This window comes from Lepus europaeus, chromosome 9, assembly GCF_033115175.1.
Source record: "Lepus europaeus isolate LE1 chromosome 9, mLepTim1.pri, whole genome shotgun sequence".
Classification (NCBI taxonomy): domain Eukaryota; kingdom Metazoa; phylum Chordata; class Mammalia; order Lagomorpha; family Leporidae; genus Lepus; species Lepus europaeus.
Window position 1 is genome coordinate 19,295,094 of NC_084835.1, and position 24,936 is coordinate 19,320,029.

At 43.8% G+C, this 24,936-nt stretch overlaps 1 protein-coding gene across 3 annotated transcripts in view; it reads right to left on the reverse strand.

Moving 5' to 3' along the window:
* Positions 1–24,936, reverse strand: part of MYRIP (myosin VIIA and Rab interacting protein) — a 250,095-nt gene that overhangs the window by 139,207 nt on the left and 85,952 nt on the right. For 2 of the 3 annotated variants that reach the window (XM_062200662.1, XM_062200661.1), the window contains exon 2: positions 17,789–18,010. In XM_062200662.1, the coding sequence (XP_062056646.1) occupies positions 17,789–18,010 (222 nt within the window). Of the gene's footprint in view, positions 1–17,788; positions 18,011–24,936 lie in introns of those variants that run through there. The other variant, XM_062200663.1, reaches the window with a different exon arrangement.

Here is a 24,936-nt window from a genome sequence, read left to right on the forward strand (position 1 = left end):
AGAGCCACACCTTGCTTGACTCCACAGAGTCCCACTCTCCCCTCTGTGCAGGGAAAGCCCAGTCAATACAGACTGCTGCTACTTCTCAACAAAACCTCCCAGGGTTCTGGAGGGAGCGGCTTCTCTTGGCTTGTGACTGTCCCACAGACTGTACAATACTCCATGGCACTCAAGATGAGCGCTACACACACTCTGATCATCAAGGCACTCTCAGGAAAGCTATTCCTGAATGTCCACTGAACAATGACACTGACCTTCCTATGAGCCAGTGGGTCCACCCCCACCCAGATCACAGACTTGATTTACCTGGTCCTGGAGCCTCTGTTAAACCCAGCCACCAGTAGGTAATGAATGGCTACTTTTCTGAGCACCTGTTGAATAGATACTTGAGTCTGGTTCTCTTCCAGGAAGAGCAGAACCAGAATTCTTCTTTGTTATTTGCAACTCTGAATCACCTCTGACAACTGGAAGAAAAAGATAATTTTTATTCTTGGCCTGGTTTTAAGAATATTTTTTTCTGCGAGGCCATCATATGTTTATTCATAAACGTTGTTTCCCTGATTGCTTAAGTAGTAAGTGTTAACTGTGGAAACCACAGAAAATAAAAAAAAATGTGGAAGTTGCCTGCCAACAGAAAGGTCTCAGTTTTTTTATCTGAACACACACACATACGGCTTGTACACATCACATTTTTTCACGCACAGTGTAGTAGAGAGAGACTCCAGCAGGAATAAGTTAAGCAAAAAGAAGTTGGGGATGTGAAATGCTAAGAATACCTTAGACAACAATTTGTAGAGTCAACACCCACTTGCTGTTACACATAGCCTGTAGCCTTAACCAAATGTCAGGCTGCATCCACTACACATTGCTGGGTGTGCAGGATCTCCTCTGCACTAAGATTTCATTGAGCACATTTGAGGACTTCTACTTCATTAATCTTTTTTTTTTTTTAATTCAACCAGGAGATGAATGAGGAATCAGACATACATTTGAACAAGAGGTACAACCTTAAGGGGCTCACAGGCTTCCATTTATGTCCAGAGTTTCAATTAATAGGTGAAAACTCTCAATAAAAGCGTTGAAATCTACACTTCATCCAGCTCAATTTCACCCTAAGCAAAAAAAATGTTGCTAACACCCTTCGTGAATTGAAGTTAAGATGCCACAAAATTAAAGGAAAAACTGCACCTTGAGGAGAAGTTTTCTTTAACATATCAGGGTGGCCTTCATGGACTCTGGAGTGTGTATCTGTGTACATCAGAACCCCCATGCCAGGAGCTCCCAGATTTCTCTGGGAAAAGGAGAAGACCAAGCCCAGGCTAGGGCAAGGTGGTTCACAGCACAGGCCTGCCTGGGCTTATCTGACAATCTCCTTTTCCTCCTTCCTCCTCTACTTCTCAGAAACAATGAGCACCCCTGGGACTCTAAGTGTGATTCTCCTCCCACCATGAATCCCTGGAGAGGTTGTGCACAAACTGGGGGGGAGGGGGTCTTTCTCCACCGTGCCAAGGACTATTTCTCCAAGAAATGAGAGCAGGGATGTAGCTTCGTCCCACCTGAAAGAATTACTGCAGATCTGGGAAGCCCAGTCTGGACTCTGAGTCTTCAATTCCACACTGCCTGAACCTCTGTGGACTCCAGCTGTGAGAGGTACGAAAGGAAAGAAGAATAAATGCCACCCTTCGAGACAGGGTGGAACAAGGGCCAACCATCACCGAGACCAGAGCCACCAGAGCCGCCAGAGCCGCATGCTCCCGTAAGGTATGATGATGTGAAACCAGGATCTCTACAATTCTTTCTGTGGCCCAGAACACTTCCTGTCACCTTCTCCTCACTGTCCATGTGTTGTGGGTTTTCCCCTACCTGTTGCTGTTGGATGTTATCTCTTTTTCTCAGCTTCCCACATGGGTGGCAGGGTCTCTGACATGGACGCCAGCTCCAGACTAACCCCCAGATGCCTCAGCTTGGAGAGACCAACATCAACACCCACCAGGTACCACTGATGGCATCTGAGACTGCTGACCCAACAGTAGATGCCAGGAAGAGGCAAGGAAGGACGCCCCTATGGATTTCAGAGGAAGCGAGGCCACACCTGCACCTTGATTTCCAGCATCCATCCTCCAGAATCCTGAGACACACATTTCTGTTGTAGGGCACGTAGCGGGTTATGGTATCCCTAGGGAATGATCACACAGGGTTCACGCGGCTGATCACAGGGCATGTGGAAGTCTGCGTGTTATCATCATTTCCTAAATACCGTCTCACCAAGAACCCAGACGTGCCTCGTCTGGCCCTCCTAGAGATAACACATCATCAACACACTCACTGCACTCCACCTGCTGCTTTGAACAAGGTGAGGAATGAAATCACAGGGTGAGGACACCTTTCTCAAGTCAACACAAGCTCATTTTTGTTGCTTTTCTCAAACAAGGTCAACAGATCCCTTTAGGAGGCTGTAGAAAGGCTGTTAATGAAGGCAAGGGAGCAAGCCCTGCGCTCTAGGAACAAACAATCAGCCTGACCCAGGCAACACAGGAGACGTGTGATTGGAGACTGGCTTTACCTGTCCTGCTATATGGTAAGGTTTTGCTTTGTTCTTCATTTTTCCCCCCAGGGGGCCTTTTTGGACTTATTTTTCCTTAATTGCACCTCCCATGCAATTTCACTGCTTTAGCTACACTGTCCACCTGCAAGTACTACAGTGCAAGGCTACTTTGAGAGGTTCTTGAAAAAATGCAAGATGTTTATTCTGATATCAAAATTTTGAAACCCATGTAATTTCCTTTTTTTTTTTTTAAAGAATTTGAAAGACTGATTTATAGGGAGAAGTAGAGCAACAACGAGAGTGGTCTTCCATTCCCCTGGTTCACTCCCCAAATGACTGCAATTGGCAGAGCTGAGCTGATCCGAAGCCAGGAGCCAGGAGCTTCCTCTGGGTCTCCCATGTGGGTACAGGGGCCCAAGGACCTGGGCCATCCTCCACTGCTTTTCCAGGCCATAGCAGAGAGCTGGATCGGAAGAGGAGCAGCCGGGACTAGAACCAGCGCTCATATGGGATGCCGGCACTGCAGTGGCAGCTTTAACCTGCTGTGTCACAGTGCCAGTCCTTGGATTCTTTCATGAAACAAATATTTCATGAACTTTCTGAAGACTTTCCAGGTAAATGAATTTCAAAATTTTGCATCTTTCTCCAGACGTTCTAAGGTAGCTGACTAGCTCTAGTCCCCTACCTTAGCAGTTAATCCAGGATCAGGTACTTTGTTTAGCTATTCTGTCTCCTTAACTCTCAATCCAAACATTCCCTCACTTTTTTTAAAAAAAGATTTTATTTATTTATTTGATAGGTAGAGTTACAGACACTGAGAGAGAGAGACAGAGAGAAAGGTCTTCCTTCCGTTGGTTCACTCCCCTAATGGCCGAGACGGCTGGCGTGCTGCGCCGATCCGAAGCCAGGAGCCAGGTGCTTCTTCCTGGTCTCCCATGCAGGGCCCAAGCACTTGGGCCATCCTCCACTGCCCGCCCAGGCCACAGCAGAGAGCTGGACTGGAAGAGGAGCAACCGGACTAGAACCCGGCGCCCATATGGGATGCTGGCGCCACAGGTGGAGGATTAACCTAGTGCACCATGGCGCTGGCCCCTCTCTCACATTTTTATCTTTTGTCCTCTTCATGACACACCACATTTTGAAAGCTTCAAGCCACATATTCTAACATCCCCCACTGTGTACTTGTATTGGGTGAGGTTGGATTTACTCTGAAATTTGTACAGATAGACTGTCTCTCACAGTACATAGCTGAAACTTCACACCAACTTCTCTTAAATCTTATTCCATCCCATTCTCAATCTAATCCAGGAAAGTGATCGCTTTACAGATTTTCTACTGAGCAGCACTGCATGGCATGGGATTGTTCAAGCACAGAGTATCTTTCTCTGACTTGATGCATCATGGTGTATGAAGACATGTCAAGAGCTAATTACCCAGCATAAATTAAATGAAAAAAATTGCACATGGTGCAAGCAATACAAAAAACTAAATTGTCATGATTATTTCAAGAGCAGACACCTGTTACACAAGGCCAAATTTATAAGTGAATAGGCAATTACAATTACTCTTTCCCTGGTGCCTGGAAAGTATGTTTGATACTATTTTTAAGACACTTCTTGATTGTAGGGACATTGAAATGTGCAAGCACAGGCTCCTTATTAAAATCAATAGGATCCAAAGTTAACCTTACCTGATCCTTAGTCAAGATTATGGTGCTCAGGGATTCCGAATAGGTCCCCTACCCATTACACATACTCTAGAACACATGTTTTTTTTGAAAAAAATTTGTTACACTTTTGGTATAGTATAATTTTTGCACTAAATAATGCTTTAAAATCTCATTGTGTTGTCTGCTGATTTCAACAAAAAGTGGGGCTTTAAAAATGCATGATAGGCTAGCACCGCGGCTCAATAGGCTAATCCTCCGCCTGCGGCGCCGGCGCACTGGGTTCTAGTCCCGGTCGGGGCACCGGATTCTGTCCTGGTTGCCCCTCTTCCAGGCCAGCTCTCTGCTATGGCCCGGGAAGGCAGTGGAGGATGGCCCAAGTGCTTGGGCCCTGCACCCCATGGGAGACCAGGAGAAGCACCTGGCTCCTGGCTTCGGATCAGCGCGGTGCGCCAGATGCAGCGGCCACTGGAGGGTGAACCAACTGTAAAGGAAGACCTTTCTCTGTCTCTCTCTCTCACTGTCCACTCTGCCTGTCAACAACAACAACAACAAAAAAAAAAAAAAAAAAAAAAAGAAAGAAAGAAAGAAAAAAAAATGCATGATAAAGGGCCAGCCCTGTGGCATAGTGGGTTAAGCCACCACCTGCAGTCCCAGCATCTCATAAGGGTGCTGGTTAAAGTCCCAGCTGCTTCTCTTCTGATCCAGCTCCCTTAAAATGTGGATGGCAAAGCAGCGGCAGAAGGCCCAAGTGTTTGGGCCCCTGAACCCACGTGGGAGACCCGGATAGAAGCTCCTGGCTTCAGATCAGCTCTGGGTATTGTGGCCACTTGGGGAGTGAATCAGTGGATGGAAGATCTTTTTCTCTGGCACTCCCTCTCCCTCTAACTGTGCCTTTAAAATAAGTAAGCCTTTAAGTAAAAAAAAGCATGATAAAGTCAAACTATTAATCAAAGATATCAACAGCATCAATATGTATGCCCTGTTGAATACCTATGAAAGCACATTCAATATTTTGTATTTTGTTTGATACAAAAATATTTAGTAACCTAAATCCTTAATGTTTCCCAAGAGTCCTCTAAAATATCCCAGTGTAACTATGCACATGGCCTTATTCACAAAATTGTCGTGAACAGAGCATACAATTTTGTTGGTGCTCTTCTCTTGGAATAAGAAAAACAGGAACAATTCTGAGTTTACGCAGAAGCTATCTACAAGGCAAAGTGGCAGAGTTCTCTCAGCTCATGGTTATCATTCACAAAGAGGCATTTAGTCAGAAAGCATCTGGTTAAAGTATCACAAAGGCACCACTGCCCCGATCTCTCGGCAGCCAACTGAGAACTCAGCTCCCCGGCAAGATGGTCGTAACACATGGCCATCCAAAGCAGGAGTCACCTCGAGGAGCAACGCTAACGATGCCTGGTAATATGAGGACGGCGGCTCCAGTTCTGACGTTTGACGGCTGACAGCTCTGGAGCCCCACTTCCCTCTCTCCTCCTCCACTTTCAGTCCTGTAACTGGGCAAGGTGGCTCCAAGGTCCATATACTCAGCTCATGCACGTCCCATGCCAATGCAAGCACCTTCACCCAGCTATGGGTGCTTGGCCCAGCAGTTAACTGGCCACTTGGGATTCCTGCACCCTGGACTGAGGTTCCTGGATTCAACTGCCAGCTCTACTTCTGACCCAGTTTCCTAACGCGCATTCTGGAAGGAAGGTGATGGCTCAAGTACTTGAGTCTCTGCCACCCCACCCCACCCACCTGGGAGACCCAGCTTCAGGCTCCTGGCTTCAGTCCAGGGGAGCCCTGGCTGTGGCAGGCATTTGAGGCATGAACCAACAGACAGAAGTACACACTCTCACTCTCTCTCTCTCGTGCGTGCTCTCATTCTGTCTGTCTCTGTCGCTTTCTCTCTCTTTCTGCCTTTCAAATGAGCTTTAAAAAGGAACCCTGGCCGGCGCCGTGGCTCAACAGGCTAATCCTCCGCCTTGCGGCGCTGGCACACCGGGTTCTAGTCCCGGTCGGGGCACCGATCCTGTCCCGGTTGCCCCTCTTCCAGGCCAGCTCTCTGCTGTGGCCAGGGAGTGCAGTGGAGGATGGCCCAAGTGCTTGGGCTCTGCACCCCTTGGGAGACCAGGATAAGCACCTGGCTCCTGCCATCGGAACAGCGCGGTGCGCCGGCCGCAGTGCGCTACCGCGGCGGCCATTGGAGGGTGAACCAACGGCAAAGGAAGACCTTTCTCTCTGTCTCTCTCTCTCTCACTGTCCACTCTGCCTGTCAAAAAATAATTAAAAAATAATAATAATAAAAAAATAATAAAAAGGAACCCTTATCCAGTTCCTCTCCCTATGGGCCCAGGCAGCGTTCTCTGTGTTGCTTGCCCCCTATCCTGGCAGGAACTTCCTCCTCCTCCTTCCCCAAAACTCCCGTCACGTGAGTAGGATATCTTTTCATATCCTCATGGTGGACATGAACTCATGGGTCTCAACACCCAAACGAGTTCTGCATGGGGTCCTGATCCAGCCCACCAATGTGTAACCACTGAACACCCACCTCAGACCAGCCAGGGCAAAGCACACGCGGGCTTTGAGAGGCTCTCAGAATCCTTCAGCACAGCAGGATTACAAGGATGGAGGCAGGAGAATAACGCAAACTCAAGGATCCATGCTTGAAAGAACAGGCATGGAGGAGAATGGCAGGATGGAGGGGAAAGCGTATGTGGCAAACTTCCCAGAAACTCTTAGGCCATTAGAAACAACCCAAACCTGCATTAACAGGCAAACAGATAACGTGGAGTACAGTCATGTGGTGGATAGCACACAGCAGTGCAGCTGGCTGTATTAGTCAGAACGGGCAGGCCTTACTGTATTAGCATCCAACTCTCAGCTGGCTTAAAACCACAAGAGATCACGGTTCTTCACCTAGGACATGTGCAGCCTGGATTGGCAGGAGCCCCTATTCCACAGAGTCACCCAGAAGCCCAGGCCAGCGGGGAGTTTGCCATCTTACTGCTACACGATCTGAACACAAGGCCTTCAACGCTACTGCTGGGGGAGGAGAGAAGTACCCTGGGGATGTGGCTTGGCTTTGATAAGCACATGACACTTCTGCTCCAACTCACCATCCAGAACCAATCCCATGGCTCCAAGTCACCTGCCAAGGAGGCTGGGAAATGCCAGGAGATATGGAATATTCAGTGAGCACGATAGCTACTGCATGAACTCTGCTGTGCCAACTTTTGCCAACTTATGGCAAAGCTGAGCAAAGATTCAAGTTGCAGAATAACATACACTTATAATTCCAAATGTAGAAAGTTAACAAACAAGCTGATTACTGTGCATTGCTTAAGGATTTGCATGTTCAGACTCTGAGTATGAAGAACAGCATGGGGAATATTTTAATTAATAACCTGGGTAAAGGATTCATAAATTTTGTTATATCATTCTTAATTCTCTTTATATAACCTTACAATTAAATAGTAAATTAAAACCAGTCTACATTAGGTATTCATGTTGCTAAGCTAAATACTAGTTTTGTAATATTAATAGCTTGACAATTAAACATTTATTTGAGCAGAAAAAAAAAAGATGAAACGCTGGGACAGGCATCTGGTGTAGTGATTGGGGTATTGCTTGTGATGCCTGCAGCCTGTATTGGGTATCTGGGTTTGAGTCCTGATCCCGGCTTCCTGCTAATGTTAACCCTGGGAGGCAGCAGGTGATGGCTCACATAGTTGAGTCTCTGTTACCCACATGGGAGACTTGGATTGATTGGGCTCCCAGTTTTGGTCTGACCCAGCTCCAGCTGTTGCAGGCATTTGAGCGAGTGAACCAGTAAATATATCTCTCTCCTTCCTCCCCCCTTCAAATAAATAAAAAAAATTTGAAGCTTATTTTATGTTTAACTGACTTTAAATTGTACATCTTTGTGGAGTACCATGTGATGTATCAATACATCTGTATGCTGTATTTAATCTCCAATCAGGGTAAACATATCCATCTCCTTAGAAATTCACCATTTCTTCTAGGAATTTTTACTGTAGTTATTTATTTATTCATTTATTTATTTTTTAAAGATTTATTTATTTATTTAAAAGTAAGAGTTACACAAAAAGAGGCAAGGCAGAGAAAGAGAAAGAGAGAGAGAGAGATGTCTTCCATCTGCTGGTTCACTCCCCAGATGGCCACAGAGCATTAACCTGCTGTGCCAAAGCACTGGCCCCATGTAGTTATTTATTTTTTTAAAGATTTATTTATTTATTTGAGAGGTAGAGTTACAGACAGGAAGGTCTTCCATCTGCTGGTTTACTCCCCAGATGGCCACAACAGCTGGAGCTGAACTGATCTGAAGCCAGGAGCTAGGAGCTTCTTTCAGGTCTCCCACGTGGGTGCAGGGGCCCAAGCATTTGGGCCATCTTCTACTGCTTTCCCAGGCCATAGCAGAGAGCTGGATCAGAAGAGTAGCCAGGATTTGAACTAGAGCCCACATAGGATGCTGATGGCGCAGGCAGAGGCTTGACCTTCTACACCACAGCACTGGCTCCCTTCTAGGTATTTTCAAAGAGAAATATACATGATCATCATCTACAGTCACCCTACCACACATTAGATCAAGATCCTTACTTAATGTTTCTAAGTATAACTTAGAACCCACTCATCAATCTCTTCCCACCCCTCTCTCTCCCCTAGTCTCCCATCGTACTTTAAACTTCCATGAGATCAACTGGTTCAGATTTCACATGAGTGAGATCATGCAGCACTTGTCTTTCTGTGTATTTCACTTTAACACAATGACCTCCAGTGACATGTATGTTTTTGCAAATTGAGTAGTCTTCCACTGTGTATGTGAGCCATATTTTCCTTACCCATTCATCAAAGGATGGAGACTTGGATTGTTTCCATTTCTTTGCTATTGTGAATAGACTGCAGTAAACATGGGAGTGCAAATGCCTCTGACAGCGTCCTTTCATTTCCAAGGGATATACAAACCCAACAGATAGACCACTGGATCATACAGTAATTCTATTTTTCGGTTTTTGAGGAAGTTCTGTGCCATTTTTACACAATAGCTGTACTAATTTACATTCCTGCCAGCCATGTGCAAGGGTTTTCTTCTCCACATTCTCATCAGAATTTGTTATCTTTTGTCTTTTTTTTTTTTTTTTTTTTGACAGGCTCAGTGGATAGTGAGAGAGAGAGACAGAGAGAAAGGTCTTCCTTTTTGCCGTTGGTTCACCCTCCAATGGCCGCCGTGGCCGGCACATCTTGCTGATCCGAAGCCAGGAGCCAGGTGCTTCTCCTTGTCTCCCATGCGGGTGTAGGGCCCAAGTACTTGGGCCATCCTCCACTGCCTTCCCGGGACATAGCAGAGAGCTGGCCTGGAAGAGGGGCCACCGGGATAGAATCCGGCGCCCCAACCAGGACTAGAACCCGGTGTGCCGGCGCCGCAAGGCGGAGGATTAGCCTGTTAAGCCACGGTACCGGCCACCTTTTGTCTTTTTGATAACTGCTGATCTCACAGAAGTGAAATGATGTCTCACTGCGGTTTTGATTTGCATTGCCCTGATGGTTAGTTATAGTGAATGCTTTTTTCATGAAGCTGTTGGCTGCTAAGGTGTCTTCTTTTGAGAAATGTCTGTTTAGACCTGCTGCCAATTCTTAATTGGACTCTTTTATTGCTATTAGATTGTTGGAGTTCCTTATATATTCTGGTTATTAATTCCTCATCAAATCTATAACTTGCCAATATTTTATCTTATTCTGTGAGTTTTATCTTTGCTCTGTTGGTTCTTTCCTTTGCTGTACAAACTCTTTGGTTTGATGAAATACCATTTGTCCATTTTTATTTTTGTTTCCTGGGCTTAAGGGTCTGTTTAAAAAGAAATCCTTGCCCACTTCAATGTTCTGCAGCATCCCCTCTATGTCTCATTCTAGCAGTTTCACAATTTATGTCTTTAACACATTTTGAGTTGATTTTTTTTGTATCTGGTGACAGATAAGCATTTAGTTTCATTTTTTTTGCATGTAGATGTCCAGTTTCTCCAGTACCACTTACTGAAAAGACTTTTTTCCAATGCATACTCTTAGCTTCTGCATCCAAGATCACTTGGTTGTCAATGAGTAGATTTACTTCTAGAATCTCTGTTCTGTTTCATTGTTTTATGTGTCTGTTTTTATGCCAATATCATGCTCTTTTAAATACTGCATCTTGAAAAATATTTTAAAGTCAAGTAGGGCCAGCACCGTGGTTCACTTGGTTAATCCTCCGCCTGCGGCGCCGACATCCCATATGGGCGCCGGGTTCTAGTCCCAGTTGCTCCTCTTCCAGTCCAGCTCTCTGCTGTGGCCCAGGAGGGCAGTGGAGGATGGCCCAAGTGCATGGGCTCCTGCACCCGTATAGGAGACCAGGAAGAAGCACCTGGCTCCTGGCTTCGCGCAGCACCGGCCCTAGCGGCCATTTGGGGAGTGAACCAATGGAAGGAAGACCTTTCTCTCTGTCTGCCTCTGTGTCTGTTACTCTACCCGTCAAATAAATAAAAATAAATAAATAAAGTCAAGTAGCATATGCATCTTGCTTTATTCTTTTAGTTCAAGGTTTCTTTGGCTCTTTGGAGTTTTTTGTCGTTTCATGAAAATATTAGTTTTCTTTCTAATTCTCTGGGAAATGTCACGGTATTTTGGTAGAGATAGCATTACATATGTAAATTGCTTTGGGTAGCATGGAAATTCTTACAATATTGATTCCTCCAATCCATAAACACAGTATGTCTTTCCATTTCTTTGTGTCTTGAGTTTCTTTCATCAATGTTTTATAGTTTTCATTGTAGAAATCTTTCTATTTTTGGTTAAATTTACTGGTCACAGTATTTGTTTTGTTTGGGTTTTCTGGCTATTGGAAATGGTATTGTTTCCTTGATTTCCTTTTCAGATAATTTGCTCTCTGGAGTATAATAAAACTACTCATTTTTGTATACTGACTTGATATCCTGCAACTTTGTTGAATTTATTTATTTGAATAATTTTGTTGTGGAGTCTTTGGGGTTTTCTCAATAGAAGATTATGTCATTTGACTCATCCCTTCCAATTTGGATGCCATTTATTTCTTTCTTTTGCCTAACTGCTGTGGCTAGTACTTTTTTTTAAGATTTATTTATTTATTTGATAGTCAGAATCACACAGAGAGAAAAGGAGAGGCAGAGAGGGGGAGGGAGGGAGAGGACGAGAGGGGGAGAGGACGAGAGGGGGAGAGGGGGACAGGGGGACAGGGGGACAGGGGGAGATGTCTTCCATCTGCTGATTCACTCCCCAAATGGCTGCAACAGCCGGAGCTGAGCTAATCCAAAGCCAGGAACCTGGAGCTTCTTTCAGGTCTCCCACGTGGTGCAGGGGCCCAAGCACTTGGGCCATCTTCTACTGCTTTCCCAGGCCATAGCAGAGAGCTGGATCACAAGTGGAGCAGCTGGGACTCAAACTCATGCCCATAAGAGACGCCAGCACTGGAGGCGGCAGCTTTACCTGCTATGTCACAGTGCCAGCGCCGGCCCCAGCTAGTACTTCTAATACTATGATAAATGAAAATGATCCAACTGGGCAAACATGTCCTACTCCAGATCTTAGAAAGCCTTCAGCTTTTCTCTATTCAGTATGATGCTACCTGCTGTCTTGTTACATGTGGCTTTTATGTTCAGGCTCATTCCTTCTAAACCTAATTTGTTCAGAGTCTTCATGAATCATTTTGAATTTTATCAAATGCCTTTTCTGCATCTATTGAGATGATCATACAATTTTTGTCATTCATTTTGTTGATCCTGTGTATCATGTTCATTTATTTTTGTATGTTAAACTGTCCTTGCATCCCTGCCATGAATCCTACTCAATCATGGTGAATAATATTTTTAATGGGTTCTCAGATTTGGCTTGTAAATGTTTTCTTGAGGACTTTTACATCTATGTTCATCAAGAATATTGCCCTGTAGCTTTTTTTTTTTTTTTTAATGTTCTCGCCTGGTTTTTGGTATCAAGGGAATGCTAGTCTTGTAAAGTGAATTTGGAAGAAGTCTCTCAGGTTCTATTTTTTGGAATGATTTAAGAAGGACTAGTGTTAATTCTTCTTTAAACATATTGTGGAGTTCAGCAGTGAAGCCATCTTGTCCTGGGCTTTTCTTTTTCTTTTCTTTTCTTTTCTTTTTTTGACAGGCAGAGTGGACAGTGAGAGAGAGACACAGAGAGAAAGGTCTTCCTTTTGCCATTGGTTCACCCTCCAACGGCTGCCGCAGCCAGCACGCTGCAGCCGGCACACCTCACTGATCCAAAGCCAGGAGCCAGGTGCTTTTCCTGGTCTCCCATGCAGGTGCAGGGCCCAAGCACTTGGGCCATCCTCCACTGCCTCCTGGGCCACAGCAGAGAGCTGGCCTGGAAGAGGAGCAACTGGGACAGAATCTGGTGTCCTGCTCAGAACTAAAACCCCATATGCCAGCGCTGCAGGCAGAGGATTAGCTTATTGAACCGTGGCACTGGCCCTGGGCTTTTCTTTGATGGGAGACATTTTATTACTGATTCAAAACCACTTAATTAATGGTCTGTTTAGGCATTCTATTTCTTCATGATTCAATCTTGGAAGGCAATATATGGACAGGAATTTGTTCATTTCTTCTAGGTTATCAAATTTGTTGCCATGTAATTGTTCATAATAATCTCTAACAATCCCTTGTATTTTTATGGTACCAGTTGCAATCTCTCCCTTTTCATCTCTGAGTTTTATCTGGATCTTCTTTTTTTTTTCTTTTGCAGAGAAATGTTTGTCAATTTCATCTGCCTTTGCAAAGAACCACTTCCTCTCTCATTAAGTTTTTAAAATTTTAGTATTATTTATTTCTTCTCCAAGCTTTATTTCTTTATCTCTACTAATTCTGCATTGATTCGTTCTTGTTTTTATAGTTTCTTGAGGTACAATGATAAGTTGCTATTTGAAATCTTTCTGTAGGTTTTGACTACTATAAACTTTCCACCTAGTACTGCTTTTCCTGTATCTTATAGATTTTGTATGCTGTGTTTTCATTTTCATTATTTTCAAGACATTTTTCTAATTCCTTCTTGTGGTCAGAAAAGATATTCACTCTTGTTCTATTTTTTAAAATTTGTTGAGATTTGCTTTGTGACCTACAATATGGTCTACCCGGGAGACTCTTCCATACACTGCTGAAAAGAATGTGTATTCTGTAGATATTGGATGGAACGTTCTGTAGCTGACATTAACTCTCCTGTTTCTTTGTGGATTTTCTGTATGGATGATCTATCCATTTCTCAAAGTGGAAAACTAAAGTTCCCTATGACTGCTGCACTGAATTTTCTCTCTTTCAATCTGTTGATGTTTATATATTTGGGTGCTGCAATATTAGGAACATGTATCTTTACAATCATTTCCTCTTGCTGGGCTGAATGCTTTATCATTATATAAAGATCTTCCTTTTCTGTTTCTTGCTTATTTTGCTGTAAAATCTGTTTTATCTGATTTATGTATGGCTACTCCTGTATTTTTTTGGTTTCCATTTGCATGGGTATCTTATTCCACCCTTTCACTTTCAGCCTATCTGTGTCCTTAAAAATGGAATCCTTTATTTTCTCATACTGTGTTTCTAAAGAAATTTTAATCATTTCAGTTTATTTCCAATTCAGGATCAATTTTTTTGTCAATTTTTGTTTACCTGGTTCTCTTATAACAATTTTTTATTTATATAAGATGTCAGGATCAATTTTAATCCTCATTTCATCATATCCAATTTGTGAAAACTCATGAACACCCAATGAACCTAAAATGATCAGCAACTTCCTCGGCTCTTGGGTACATGGTCCTCCTTTCAAAGCAGGCCTACATTACTTTAAGCTTATTTACTTTATGACTGTTCATATAAGCATGTGTGCAAATTGTGGAAAACTTGGACACTAAATGGAAAACAGAAGAAAAAAAAAAAAACGCCCACAAGCCTATCTCCCCCAAAGTGTTCACTGTTAATGGCAATGATTTTGTTTCCTTTCAGTCTTTTGTCTGTTTTACTTACTACACGGTGATTACGCTGTATGTAGGTTTTTTTTACTTGACATTCTTCATCTTTCACTTTAATGTGTTTACCCAAGCCAATAAAAAATGCAGGTTATTTTAAAGACATCATCACATTTTGTCAAACTGAATGTCCTAATTCTACCACTTAGATTACTTATATCTTTTACGCTACCAGTAATTCAGCACTATTCTGTTTTTTTTTTTTTTTTTACAATTTTTGAAATAATCTGTTTTGTTATTAGTTACAAGTTTTCAAAAGTGAAATTACTGGGTAGAAGTTCTTAGATATGCTACAGATTCCTGATACATGCTGGTAAAAGGTTATGCCCATTTAGACTTGACTAAAAATGAAAATGCTTTTTTCAATGTAGTTTTGTCAAAACTGGGTAAAAAATTTTATTTAAAAAACCAATAACCTAATGAGAAACAATCGACTTGAAGCATTACTCTCTATTCCCCTGATTTCCAGTGAGGTTCAACATTTCCCCATGGAGTTAGTAACTTGTGAGTGTCCTTAGGCCACAGTGAACATCAATCAATATTGCATCTTCCATGGTCCAAGTCCTTAGGCCCCTGCACCCGGGTGGCTCCTGGCTTCAGATCGGAGCAGCTCCAGCAGTTGCAACCTTTGGGGAGTGAACCAATGGACAGAAGACCTTTCTGTCTCTCCCTCCCACTGTCTGTAACGCTACCTCTCAAATAAATAAATAAAATCTTTAAAAAAATATTGCATCTTCTTCAGGGGTATTACAAATACATTGGGGTAACAGTAAAATCCATGGTAGAGTTTATGCCGAAAGGGCATATGCTAGTGCACGAGTTATGTGGGCTGTGTGAATGCCAAGTAACCAGTGATCACAGAGAAATGAAGGCATAATGAGATGTGTTTTGATGTAAGTTCCAAGGATGAATTTTTTTTTCCTTTTATTCCCTGAAAACAATCTACCAAACTGGTGTGTGTTAAGGGTAATGATACAAATAACAAAAATCAGAAAGAACAATTTTTGTTAAGAAGCAAAGAGCTAGAAAGCCAATTTGTTCCTAAAGTAAGGAGAAACATCACTCTAGAATCAAGTCACACCAAAACAATCATGGCTAATTGCTCTGGGCTGGGCTCACTCTGTAAGTTTTGTTTCCTGCAGAAGGCTACATAATGCAACTAACTAAATATATATATTATTTACAATGTTTCAATGAATTTATACAATAAATTTCAAGAAGATAAATTTATGATCTTAAAATGACAAAGGAAATGATTCGGTAATGCTCCATTTATTACATGACTTCCAAAATAAGTAGTCCATCATTCATTCTGCAACTCCAGAAGCAACCAGCCCTGGACACTGGACACTCAACAAACCAACTGATGTCTCTGGGCTACCTTTCTTTTTGTAGCCCAGAGACTGATTCCTTGGAGACCTCAATGACAGTATCTGCCACCATAACTAGTTCTATGGGACAATGCTAGGGATAGTGTGAAAACTCCGAGTCAACAGGGCAGAGAAGGAGAGAGGAGGGAAGGAGGAGAAGGTGCGGGGCGGGGGGACTCCTGAGAGCCAGCCTCAGTCTTGCTCGAAGTAACACAGGCATATGGAAGGAAACACAGCAAATAGGTATCATAAAGAGCAAATACAAACCATAATGCACTCTGTGCAAATGCTAAGACATCAGTTTCCAGTACTGAACATATTAAAGAAATACGCCGCCTGTCACGCAGGCAGGAAATGAAACACCACACTAGGCACCTCCTTCAATGGGGACCATCACCCCTCCTTGCACAACACTGACTCCTTGGTATTTTTCACTCCTCCATTTTTGTCCTCTGTGAAGTTTCCTCCAAGCCCCAGATGTTGGTCACTCCTTGCCCAGTGTCCTCATAGCCAATGGACAAAGTGGTCAGGACACATATCACCAACACTGAGACCAACAGTTACATATTCTATTGTCCACCTAAGTTTCTGGAGTTTTAACAATCTGACTAATTCACCATAATATTTCCTGCAAATAACAATTTTTAAAATGTTTTATCAATATAAAGAGAACAGATTTTATGTACTTTACAAATAAAATTCTAAGAAGATAACTATACCTCCCTTCTCTCTCTCTCTTAAACAAACATTCCTTCCTATCTTTTTGTTCCTCCTTTAATTTTTGCAACAACACATTTTCAATTTACTTTATAATTACAGGCTTAATGTGTCACTAATCATAATATTCAACAACTAAAAAGTAGACACACCACTATTCCACAGGAATATAGACAAAGGCTATAAACAATAACCAAATGATAAGATGTCACTTTCATTCTTATACTTTTTTGTATTCAATATTAACTACCACATATCAGAGAAAAATACATTATTTGTCTTTTGGGCACTGGCTTATTTCACTAAGTATAAGGGTCTCTGGAAATACCATACACAGAAACAGAGAAAGATAATTAGCATCATCAAAGAATATAAATGTGAAGGCAGAAAACTTCCTAGAACAGTACAAAGGAGATCCAAAACAATAGGAATATTTACAGAAAAATGGAAAGACCAAGTCATTACTTACCAATAATAACTTTAAGTGTAAATGAACTAAATTCTCTAGTTGAAAGATACAGAAGTTGAATGGATTGAAAAACAAAACCCATACAAATGCTGCCTGCAAGAAACACATCTCACCAACAAAGATACACAGACTAAAAGTAAAAGGATGGAAGAAGGATATTTCATGCCAATGGGAATATCAAAAACAAGCAGGAACAGCTATACCAGACAAAATAGACTTTTAACACAAAAACTGTACTGTTAAAAGAGATCATTATATAATGATTAACAGATCAACTCAAGATGTGACTGTTGTAAATGTATGGGCACACAATGCTAGAGCACCAACTATGAAAAACAAGTATTAATGGATCTGAAGGGAGACATATGTTCCAATACAGTAATGATAGGAGACTTCAATACCCCACGTTCACCAGCAGACAGATCAACTAGGCAAAAAGTCAACAAAGAAACAACTCAGTTCTATATCATCAACCAAGAGGATCTAATTGGTATCTACAAAACATCTCATCCCACAGCTGCAGAATACAAATTCTTTTCATCAGTGCATAGAACATTCTCCAGGATAGACCATATGCTAAGCTATAAAACAAGTCTCAACAAATTTAAAAAGTCAAATCAAATCAAATCATGTATGTTTTCTGACCAACATCACAATTTTTAAGAATCCAACACATATGTGAAATAAATGAACTAAAGGATGAGGTCAGAGGAGAAATTCCAAAAGAAATATCTTCAATCCTAAAACCACCATAGCTCTCCTTTGTCTTCATAGCTGGGAACTCCCTGTGCCTTCTCTTGTTCCCTTTATGAAGGCCAGTAGGTATTTTTAACCACATATCACCTCAATAATCTCTTTAGTGCAATCAGCGCTCTGCATGGATCTGTAAATCACACGCTGCAGGTCCTACCTGGCTGTAGCCAGCAGCCAAGATCTGGAGAGAGTGTGCCCGGCCACTCACCTCGCTTGCTGGCAGACGCAGCAGACCCAGCTTTTCTCACGCTTCTGGTAGGAGCAGCAGCTCTTGCAGACGTTGAACTTGCAGTCCCCACACCGGCGCTTGGTGTTGACGAGGAAGGTGAAGGGCGAGCAGCAGCGCATGCAGCAGTGCTCCACGAACTTCTGGTGCTTCGAGAGGATGCTGCACTTGCTGCCTTCCTCATCCAGCTTCTGCTTCATCTCACTGTCAAGGCCGGGTGGAGAAAGGGCGAGGAGGAGAGAAAGAGCACATCAGGCCAGGGGCTGTCTCCCCAGAGCACCCTGCCCCGGCTCTCCCACAGGCCAAGCAACCACCCAGGCTCTTCCTACAGAAAGAGCAATCGCTTGGCACCATGTCCAGAGACAAACTTTAACACTGAGCTAATTCTGTATATTATATTTTAGATGTATGTTGTACCTTCTATGAGAAAGCACCAACTTCTCACTTCAATTTCAGAGACTACACAGAGATAAAACCACTGCAAAACTAAGCACATCCCTGGAGAATAAAACCTTCCACGTAATTAATGCCTTTTTAAGGAAGCAGGAGATCGCTTAGGATAAAACATTAATCTTCACCCAAACCAGACTTAGTTACTTGGGAAAAAGCTTGCTAAGAGCGAGCGAGTTACTATGCATTGCCAAGTCTGAGTTGTTTTCTCCTACCCCACAAGTGAGGGCCACAGTAAGTAGTAGTCAAGTTATTGTTTCCACTACTATTACTGCTTTTACTATTTTATTACTACCATGCTGTAATTTTACTACTAGTATACTATTATTACTATAGTAGAAAAGGACGGCATTTTACAATGATAATGGTAAGTTGCACTACAATAGTACTATGGAATTTTACTGCTGCAATAATAACTTACTTCTATCATTATTTCTCTGCACCCAGTTTGTGATTATGCAATTCATACTGGGCATATCTATGATGTATATGGCAAATGCTTTCTATCATGCACTCATTTTTTTAAAGCTTTTTAATTTTTTAAATTTATTTGACAGGTAGAGTTATAGACAGTGAGAGAGAGAGAGACAGAGAGAAAGGTCTTCCTTCCGCTGGTTCACTCTCCAAATGGCCACTATGGCCGGCGCTGTACCGATCCGAAGCCAGGAGCCGGGTGCTTCTTCCTGGTCTCCCGTGAGGGTGCAGGGGCCCAAGCATTTGGGCCATCCCCCACTGCCTTCCCGGGCCACAGCAGAGAGCTGGACTGGGAGAGGAGCAACCGGGACTAGAACCTGGCGCCCATATGGGATGCTGGTGCCGCAGGCAGAGGATTAACCAAGTCACCCATGGCCCCAGCCCCAATGCACTCATTTTTTTAAAAAAAGAATTATTCCTTTATTCAAAAAGCAGAGCAATCAAGTGTGTGTGCAAGTGTGTGTGTTTGTATATATATATATATATTTGGGGAGTGAACCAGCAGATGAAAGATCTTTCTCTCTCTTTCACACACAGACATACATACCAAGATGAAGGTAAGTGCCAGGAATTCCCTCTGGGTCTCCCACATGGGTGACAGGACCTAAGCAATTGGGCCATCATCTGTGACTTCCCAGTTGCATTAGCACAGAGCTGCATAGGAAGTGGGGTAGCTGGGACTCAACTGGCAGTCTGCTATGAAATACATGCATCCCAAGTGTAGCCTGACCACCACATGAAGTTCTTAGATTAGACAGCTGAATCTGGTGAGGGCCTTGTGATGCTTAAGATGGCAGACATCAGGAGAGGAGAGAGGCACACACAGACAAGACAGGACCAACCCCCATGATAGCTCGCTTTTCAAGAATGGCATTAATCTACTCATGAGTGCCCTGCTCTCATGACACAAACCCTGGCCACCAAGCCCTATCTCTCAGCTCTGCTGCATTGAGGAATGAATTTTTCGATACATGAATGTTTGGGGATACCTCCAAACCATAGCATATCTCTCTCTCTCTCTCTACCTCCCTCCCCCTCCCTCTCTCCCTCTCCCTCTTTTTCTCTGTATGCAAATGTTTTAGTGGGATTCTTCTATGATCACAAATAATTATAAACAACCCAAATACATTTCAATGTGTCAATGTTAGGATACAATGGTATATCAACAAGTTGGAATACTAGTCAAAAATAAAAAGAACTTGGAGTAGGAGGGGCTGCATTATGGTACAGTGTGTTTAGCCACCACTTGCAACACCAACATCCCATATCAAAGTCCCAGTTCAAGTCCTGGCTGCTCCCTTTCCATCACACGTTCCCACTAATGTGGCTGAGAAGACAACAGAAGGCGGCCCAAGTAGTTGGGCCCCTGCCACCCACATGAGAGACAAGGATAGAGTTCCTGGCTCCTGGTTTTAGCCTGGTCTATTCATGGTTTTTGCAGCCATTTGAGGGAAGGAATCGGTGAATAGAAGGTTGGTCTTTCTCTCTCTCTCTCTCTCTCTCTGTGTGTGTCTCCATTGCTCTCTCTAGTTCCTCCAAATAAATAAATAAACTTTTATTAACAAAGAGCTAGGGAAGTGGATACTTGGAATAGTGGTTATTCACTTATCAAAGTGACTGGGTTTGAGTCCTGGCTCCACTTCCAATCAAGCTTCCTGCAATGTGCACCCTGGAAGACACGGATGATGACTCAAGTACTTGAGTCCCTGGCAGTCATGTCAGAATACAGATTTGTGATTTGTGGATTGAATTCTAGGCTCATGGTTTTGGCCTGGCTGAGATCTGGTTGTTAGGGACATTTGGGGGGAGTAAACCAGTAGGTAGAAGATCTCTCTCTCTCTCCCTCTCCCTCTCCCCCGTCTTCTTCCTCCTCCTCTCTCTGCATTTCAAATAGAATGAAAATAAGATAAACTGAAAACAAATAAATAAGAAGAACTCTAGAATCACAGACACAAAGAAATGTCAAAGTCGTTATGTCAAGAAGCAAGACTCAAAGTTACATACTGCATGACTTTCTGGAAAAGGCCAAATGGCATGCACGGCCATTCGATCCGTGGTTTAACCTTTCATCTCCGTCTTTGTGCTCAGAGACACATTCAGGATAAGCCCTTCAGTGCCAGCTTCCAGTCCATAAATTTTTTATCCCTCTGTGTTTTCCTTCCTCTTTAGCTCTCCTGCAACTGTACGGATTTGCAGTCATTTCTAGCAGTTCTATCAATTTATTTCCACTTTAAGCCTGCCTATTGCTTTCTCGTTTGTGCTGTTCCCTGTATTATCTGCTTCTTCTTTTATCTTTTAAATTATTCTAAAGATGTTTCTTTTACACCCGCTTCCTGGCTGTCACAGGAAGTTCTTAGAAGTAGAACAGGTGATTCCACTGAATGCATCTAGCATCCAAGTTGCAGGAGGCGCCTCTGCTGTCCTGGCTTGTCACTTTGATCAAGGTCAGCTCCAGCCAAGATGGCTTTTCCTGTAGCAGCACATCCCTGGGAAGTCGGTGTCTCAGTCACAGCGGCTATGATGTTGCCTTCCCCAGAGCCCACACAGAGGCCATCATCCCGGACCTGTTCATACGTTTTTCTCAGGAGAATCCTGTACCACAGTAGCCAGATTTTGATCTTCTGTCTCCTGTGAGGTAAAGGCTTAGGGTTTTGCTTTATTTCTTCCAGGAGACTTTGTCCCTGCCTCCCAGGGGACTGGGAAGAGATAACCTTCCCTGTGGCTCCTTTAGCAAATGGGTGGACACTTCTAGCAGCGTCTTTCCCTGAGAGGACAGCCCTTCAAGGTGGCAGGAACTTCAGGCAGGCACCTCACCTTCAGCTCCTGCCTTACAAAGCTTCAGGCCACATCTCCTGCTCCAGACAGAAACCGCTGCAGGCAGCAGGTCCCAGTGACCCTTGTTTCCTCTGCATCAGGCTGATGCCTCTGGTTTTAAATTCCCTCTTCATGGGGCTGGTGCTGTACATACTGGGCTAAGTCTTTACGTGTGGCACCGGCATCCCATATGGGCACCAGTTTATGTCCTGCCTGCTCCTCTTCCGATTCCAGCTCTCTGCCATGGCCTGGGAAAGCACTGGAAAACGACCCATGTGCTTGGGCTCCTGCACCCATGTAGGAGACCTGGAAGAAGCTTCTGGCTTCTGGCTTCAGATCTGTCCAGCCCTGGCCTTTGCAGCCATTTGGGGAGTGAGCCAGCAGATCAAAGATCTCTCTCTCTCTCTCTCTCAGTCCCTCTCTCTAACTCTATCTCTCAAATACATAAATCTTTCTTTAAAGATTTATGTATTTGAAAGAGTTACACAGAGAGAGGACAAGCAGACAAAGAGAGAGAGAGAGAGAGAGAGAGAGAGAGAGGGAGAGAAAGAGGTCTTCCATCCGATGGTTCACTCCCCAATTAGCTGCAATGCCTGGAGCTGTGCCGATCCAAGCCATGAGCCAAGCTTCTTCCAGGTCTCTCATGCAAGTGCAGAGGCCCAAAGACTTAGGCCATCTTCTACTGCTTTCCCAGGCCACAGCAGAGAGCTGGATCAGAAGTGGAGCAGCTGGGACTGGAACCGGTGCCGATATGGGATGCTGGCACTGCAGACAGCAGCTTTAACTGCTATGTCACAGCACCAGCCCCAAATACATAAATCTTAAAAAAAAAAATTTTCCTCTTCACATCTACTCTGCTATGGCCTTAAATACCACGTCACATACTGAGACCTAACCCCCAACAAGATAGTTTTAGGAGGTGAGGCCCTTGGGACTTGATTAGGTCATGAGGGTGGAGCCCTCATAAATGAGGTCAGAGGGCTTTTCAGACAGACCCCAGGTTGCTGCCCTGTGTTTTCCACCAGGCACCATCTCCAGACCAGGAAGTGGGTGCTCACCAGACACCTGCCCAGCTAGCGCCGTGACCTCAGGCTGCCCTGCCTCCGAACTGTCAGCAAACATGTCTGTTGTTCACAGTATTCCGTCACGGCAACTCCAACCGACTAAGATACACCTGCTAGCAATTTCCCCTTTTTCCCTTCCTCCCATTTGACTTTGAAAAAATTAAGCTATCGTCCACATTGCAGAAATTAGTTCCTTTACAGTACCATTCAGTAGGCCTTGATAGAGTCACAGGACAATTGCACATCATGAAAGACCCCCAGGACTCACTAAACAGCCATTTCTCACTTCCCCCTGCTTTCAGCCCCCACCAACCACTGATCGGCCTGTCCTTGCCAGTTTGCCTGTTCTGGACATCTGATGTGACAGAACTGTAGCACACATGCCTCTTGTGCCTGGCTCCTTTCACTTTGCACACTACACTGAAGACCCATTCAAATCACACAACCCTTGGCACTTCATTCTCTCTGTCAACTAATGCTCCATTTAGGGATACAGCAAAGTTAACCTATGGGTTTATTGGCTGACGTGTAGCCTCCTTCTGATTTTGGCTATTATAAGTAAGGCTTCTAGGGACCCTCATGCACAAGTTTTTGTGTGGGTATGTGTCCCAGTTTCCTGGAGTAGAACTGACGGATGACATGAGGATGCTGTTTAACCCCTTTGAGAAACTGTTGGACTGTTTTCCAAATGACTGCATCATTTTACATCTCAACCAGCAACAGCTGAGGGTTCCAATTTCTAATTCCACGTCTCCATCAATAGTTCTCACTCTGTCTTTTATAGCCCTTGGGGTGGGGGCACCTAATTGTGGTTTCAATTTGCATTTTCCTACTGACTAATGATACTGGATCTTTTTATGTATTTACTGGCCATTTGTTGACCTATTTTGCTTTAATGTCCATTCATATTTTTTTGCCCATTTCCAAACTAGGCTGTTTACCTTTTGTTGTTTTGCTCTAAGAGTCCTGCGTATCTTCTGGATATGAGTCCCATATCAGATATATGATTTGTTAAGTATTTTCCCTTTCTTATATTAAAGGTCATATTTCATCAGTAGTTTGTGTGCTTTGAATCAAAGGACGCACTGCAGAATCTCAGCTCCCCCTGCTACTATATTTGAAAATCAATGTATGGTTCTACCTCTTTTTTCACTTAACAATGTATCATCTTTCCATGAAGGGTCAATGAGAGTCTTCGGTATTAGCTCCTGGGCGCCCTCGGCTGGCCCACACACCTCACACCCAAGCAGGGCTTAGTGCTTTGCACAGCAGACACTGCTGTGTATTTTCAGCCTGAACATTAGGAATTCAAGGGAGCCGAACCCAGGACTGGAATGGAGAGACGACTTCAGGCCAGCTAATGATGCCACAGTGTCAAACAGCACAGGTGTTCACCTGGCCAAATACGACGTTGTCGGGGGACAGTGCAGCGATGCTTTCTCAACAAAGAAATGTGGTCTTATTTGGTCCCTTAGATTTACAGAGCAGAAGCTAGTGGCATCTCTGACGTTTATAATCCAGAGAACAACATCAAATCGTCTTATTGATATTTCAGAGACACTAAATTAAATTTTGCAGGAAGGAAAGTCTTTGGGGATCACAAAGGCTCCATGAATTCCATCCACAGAATCCCTGAAGCTTGATGAGTTTTGTTTTGTGACCTACAGGACTGCAAATTTCGGTGGCATTTTAAACCTCACTGGATTTCTAACAACAAACTATACCATGCCCTTCAGGGTTTAGCATGAGCAAAGGGGGCATTGGGAACCACAGGCCTGGGGGTGGGGCAGGAGGGATGGAATGCCATTATTCTGAATGGTCTCTCACTCACTGGAGTCTGTTGCCCCCACAGCAGCTCATGGAAGTCATCACTGGCTGCTGTGCTTTGAATGTTTCCCCCAAAGTGCATGTGTTGGAAATTTAATCCCAATGCAAGAGTGTTGAGAGGTGGGGCCTTGAAGGAGGCAGAGCCCTCACAAACAGATGAATGCCACAGTCATATGAATGGGCTCTCCCCAACCCCTAAACTCTCCCTTGACCTTCTACCTCCTGCCATAGGATGATGCTCAAAGAAGGTCCCTGACAGATGCTGGTACCTCACCTTCACACTTTGCCACCTCCAGAACCCCAAGAAGTTGCAGCTGGATGGCCTTAGCCCCGCCCTCCCATGACTGCCCATCTTCCAGCAACACTGCCTGGCCAAACGAGCCTTCAGTCACAACAGACCCTGGGGAACACAGTTAATTCATCCGACTATATCCAAACCCTCGTGGCACTCAGAGAGGAGAGCGCGGCCAGCCATGTACACTCCAGAGTCGCGTTCATTAA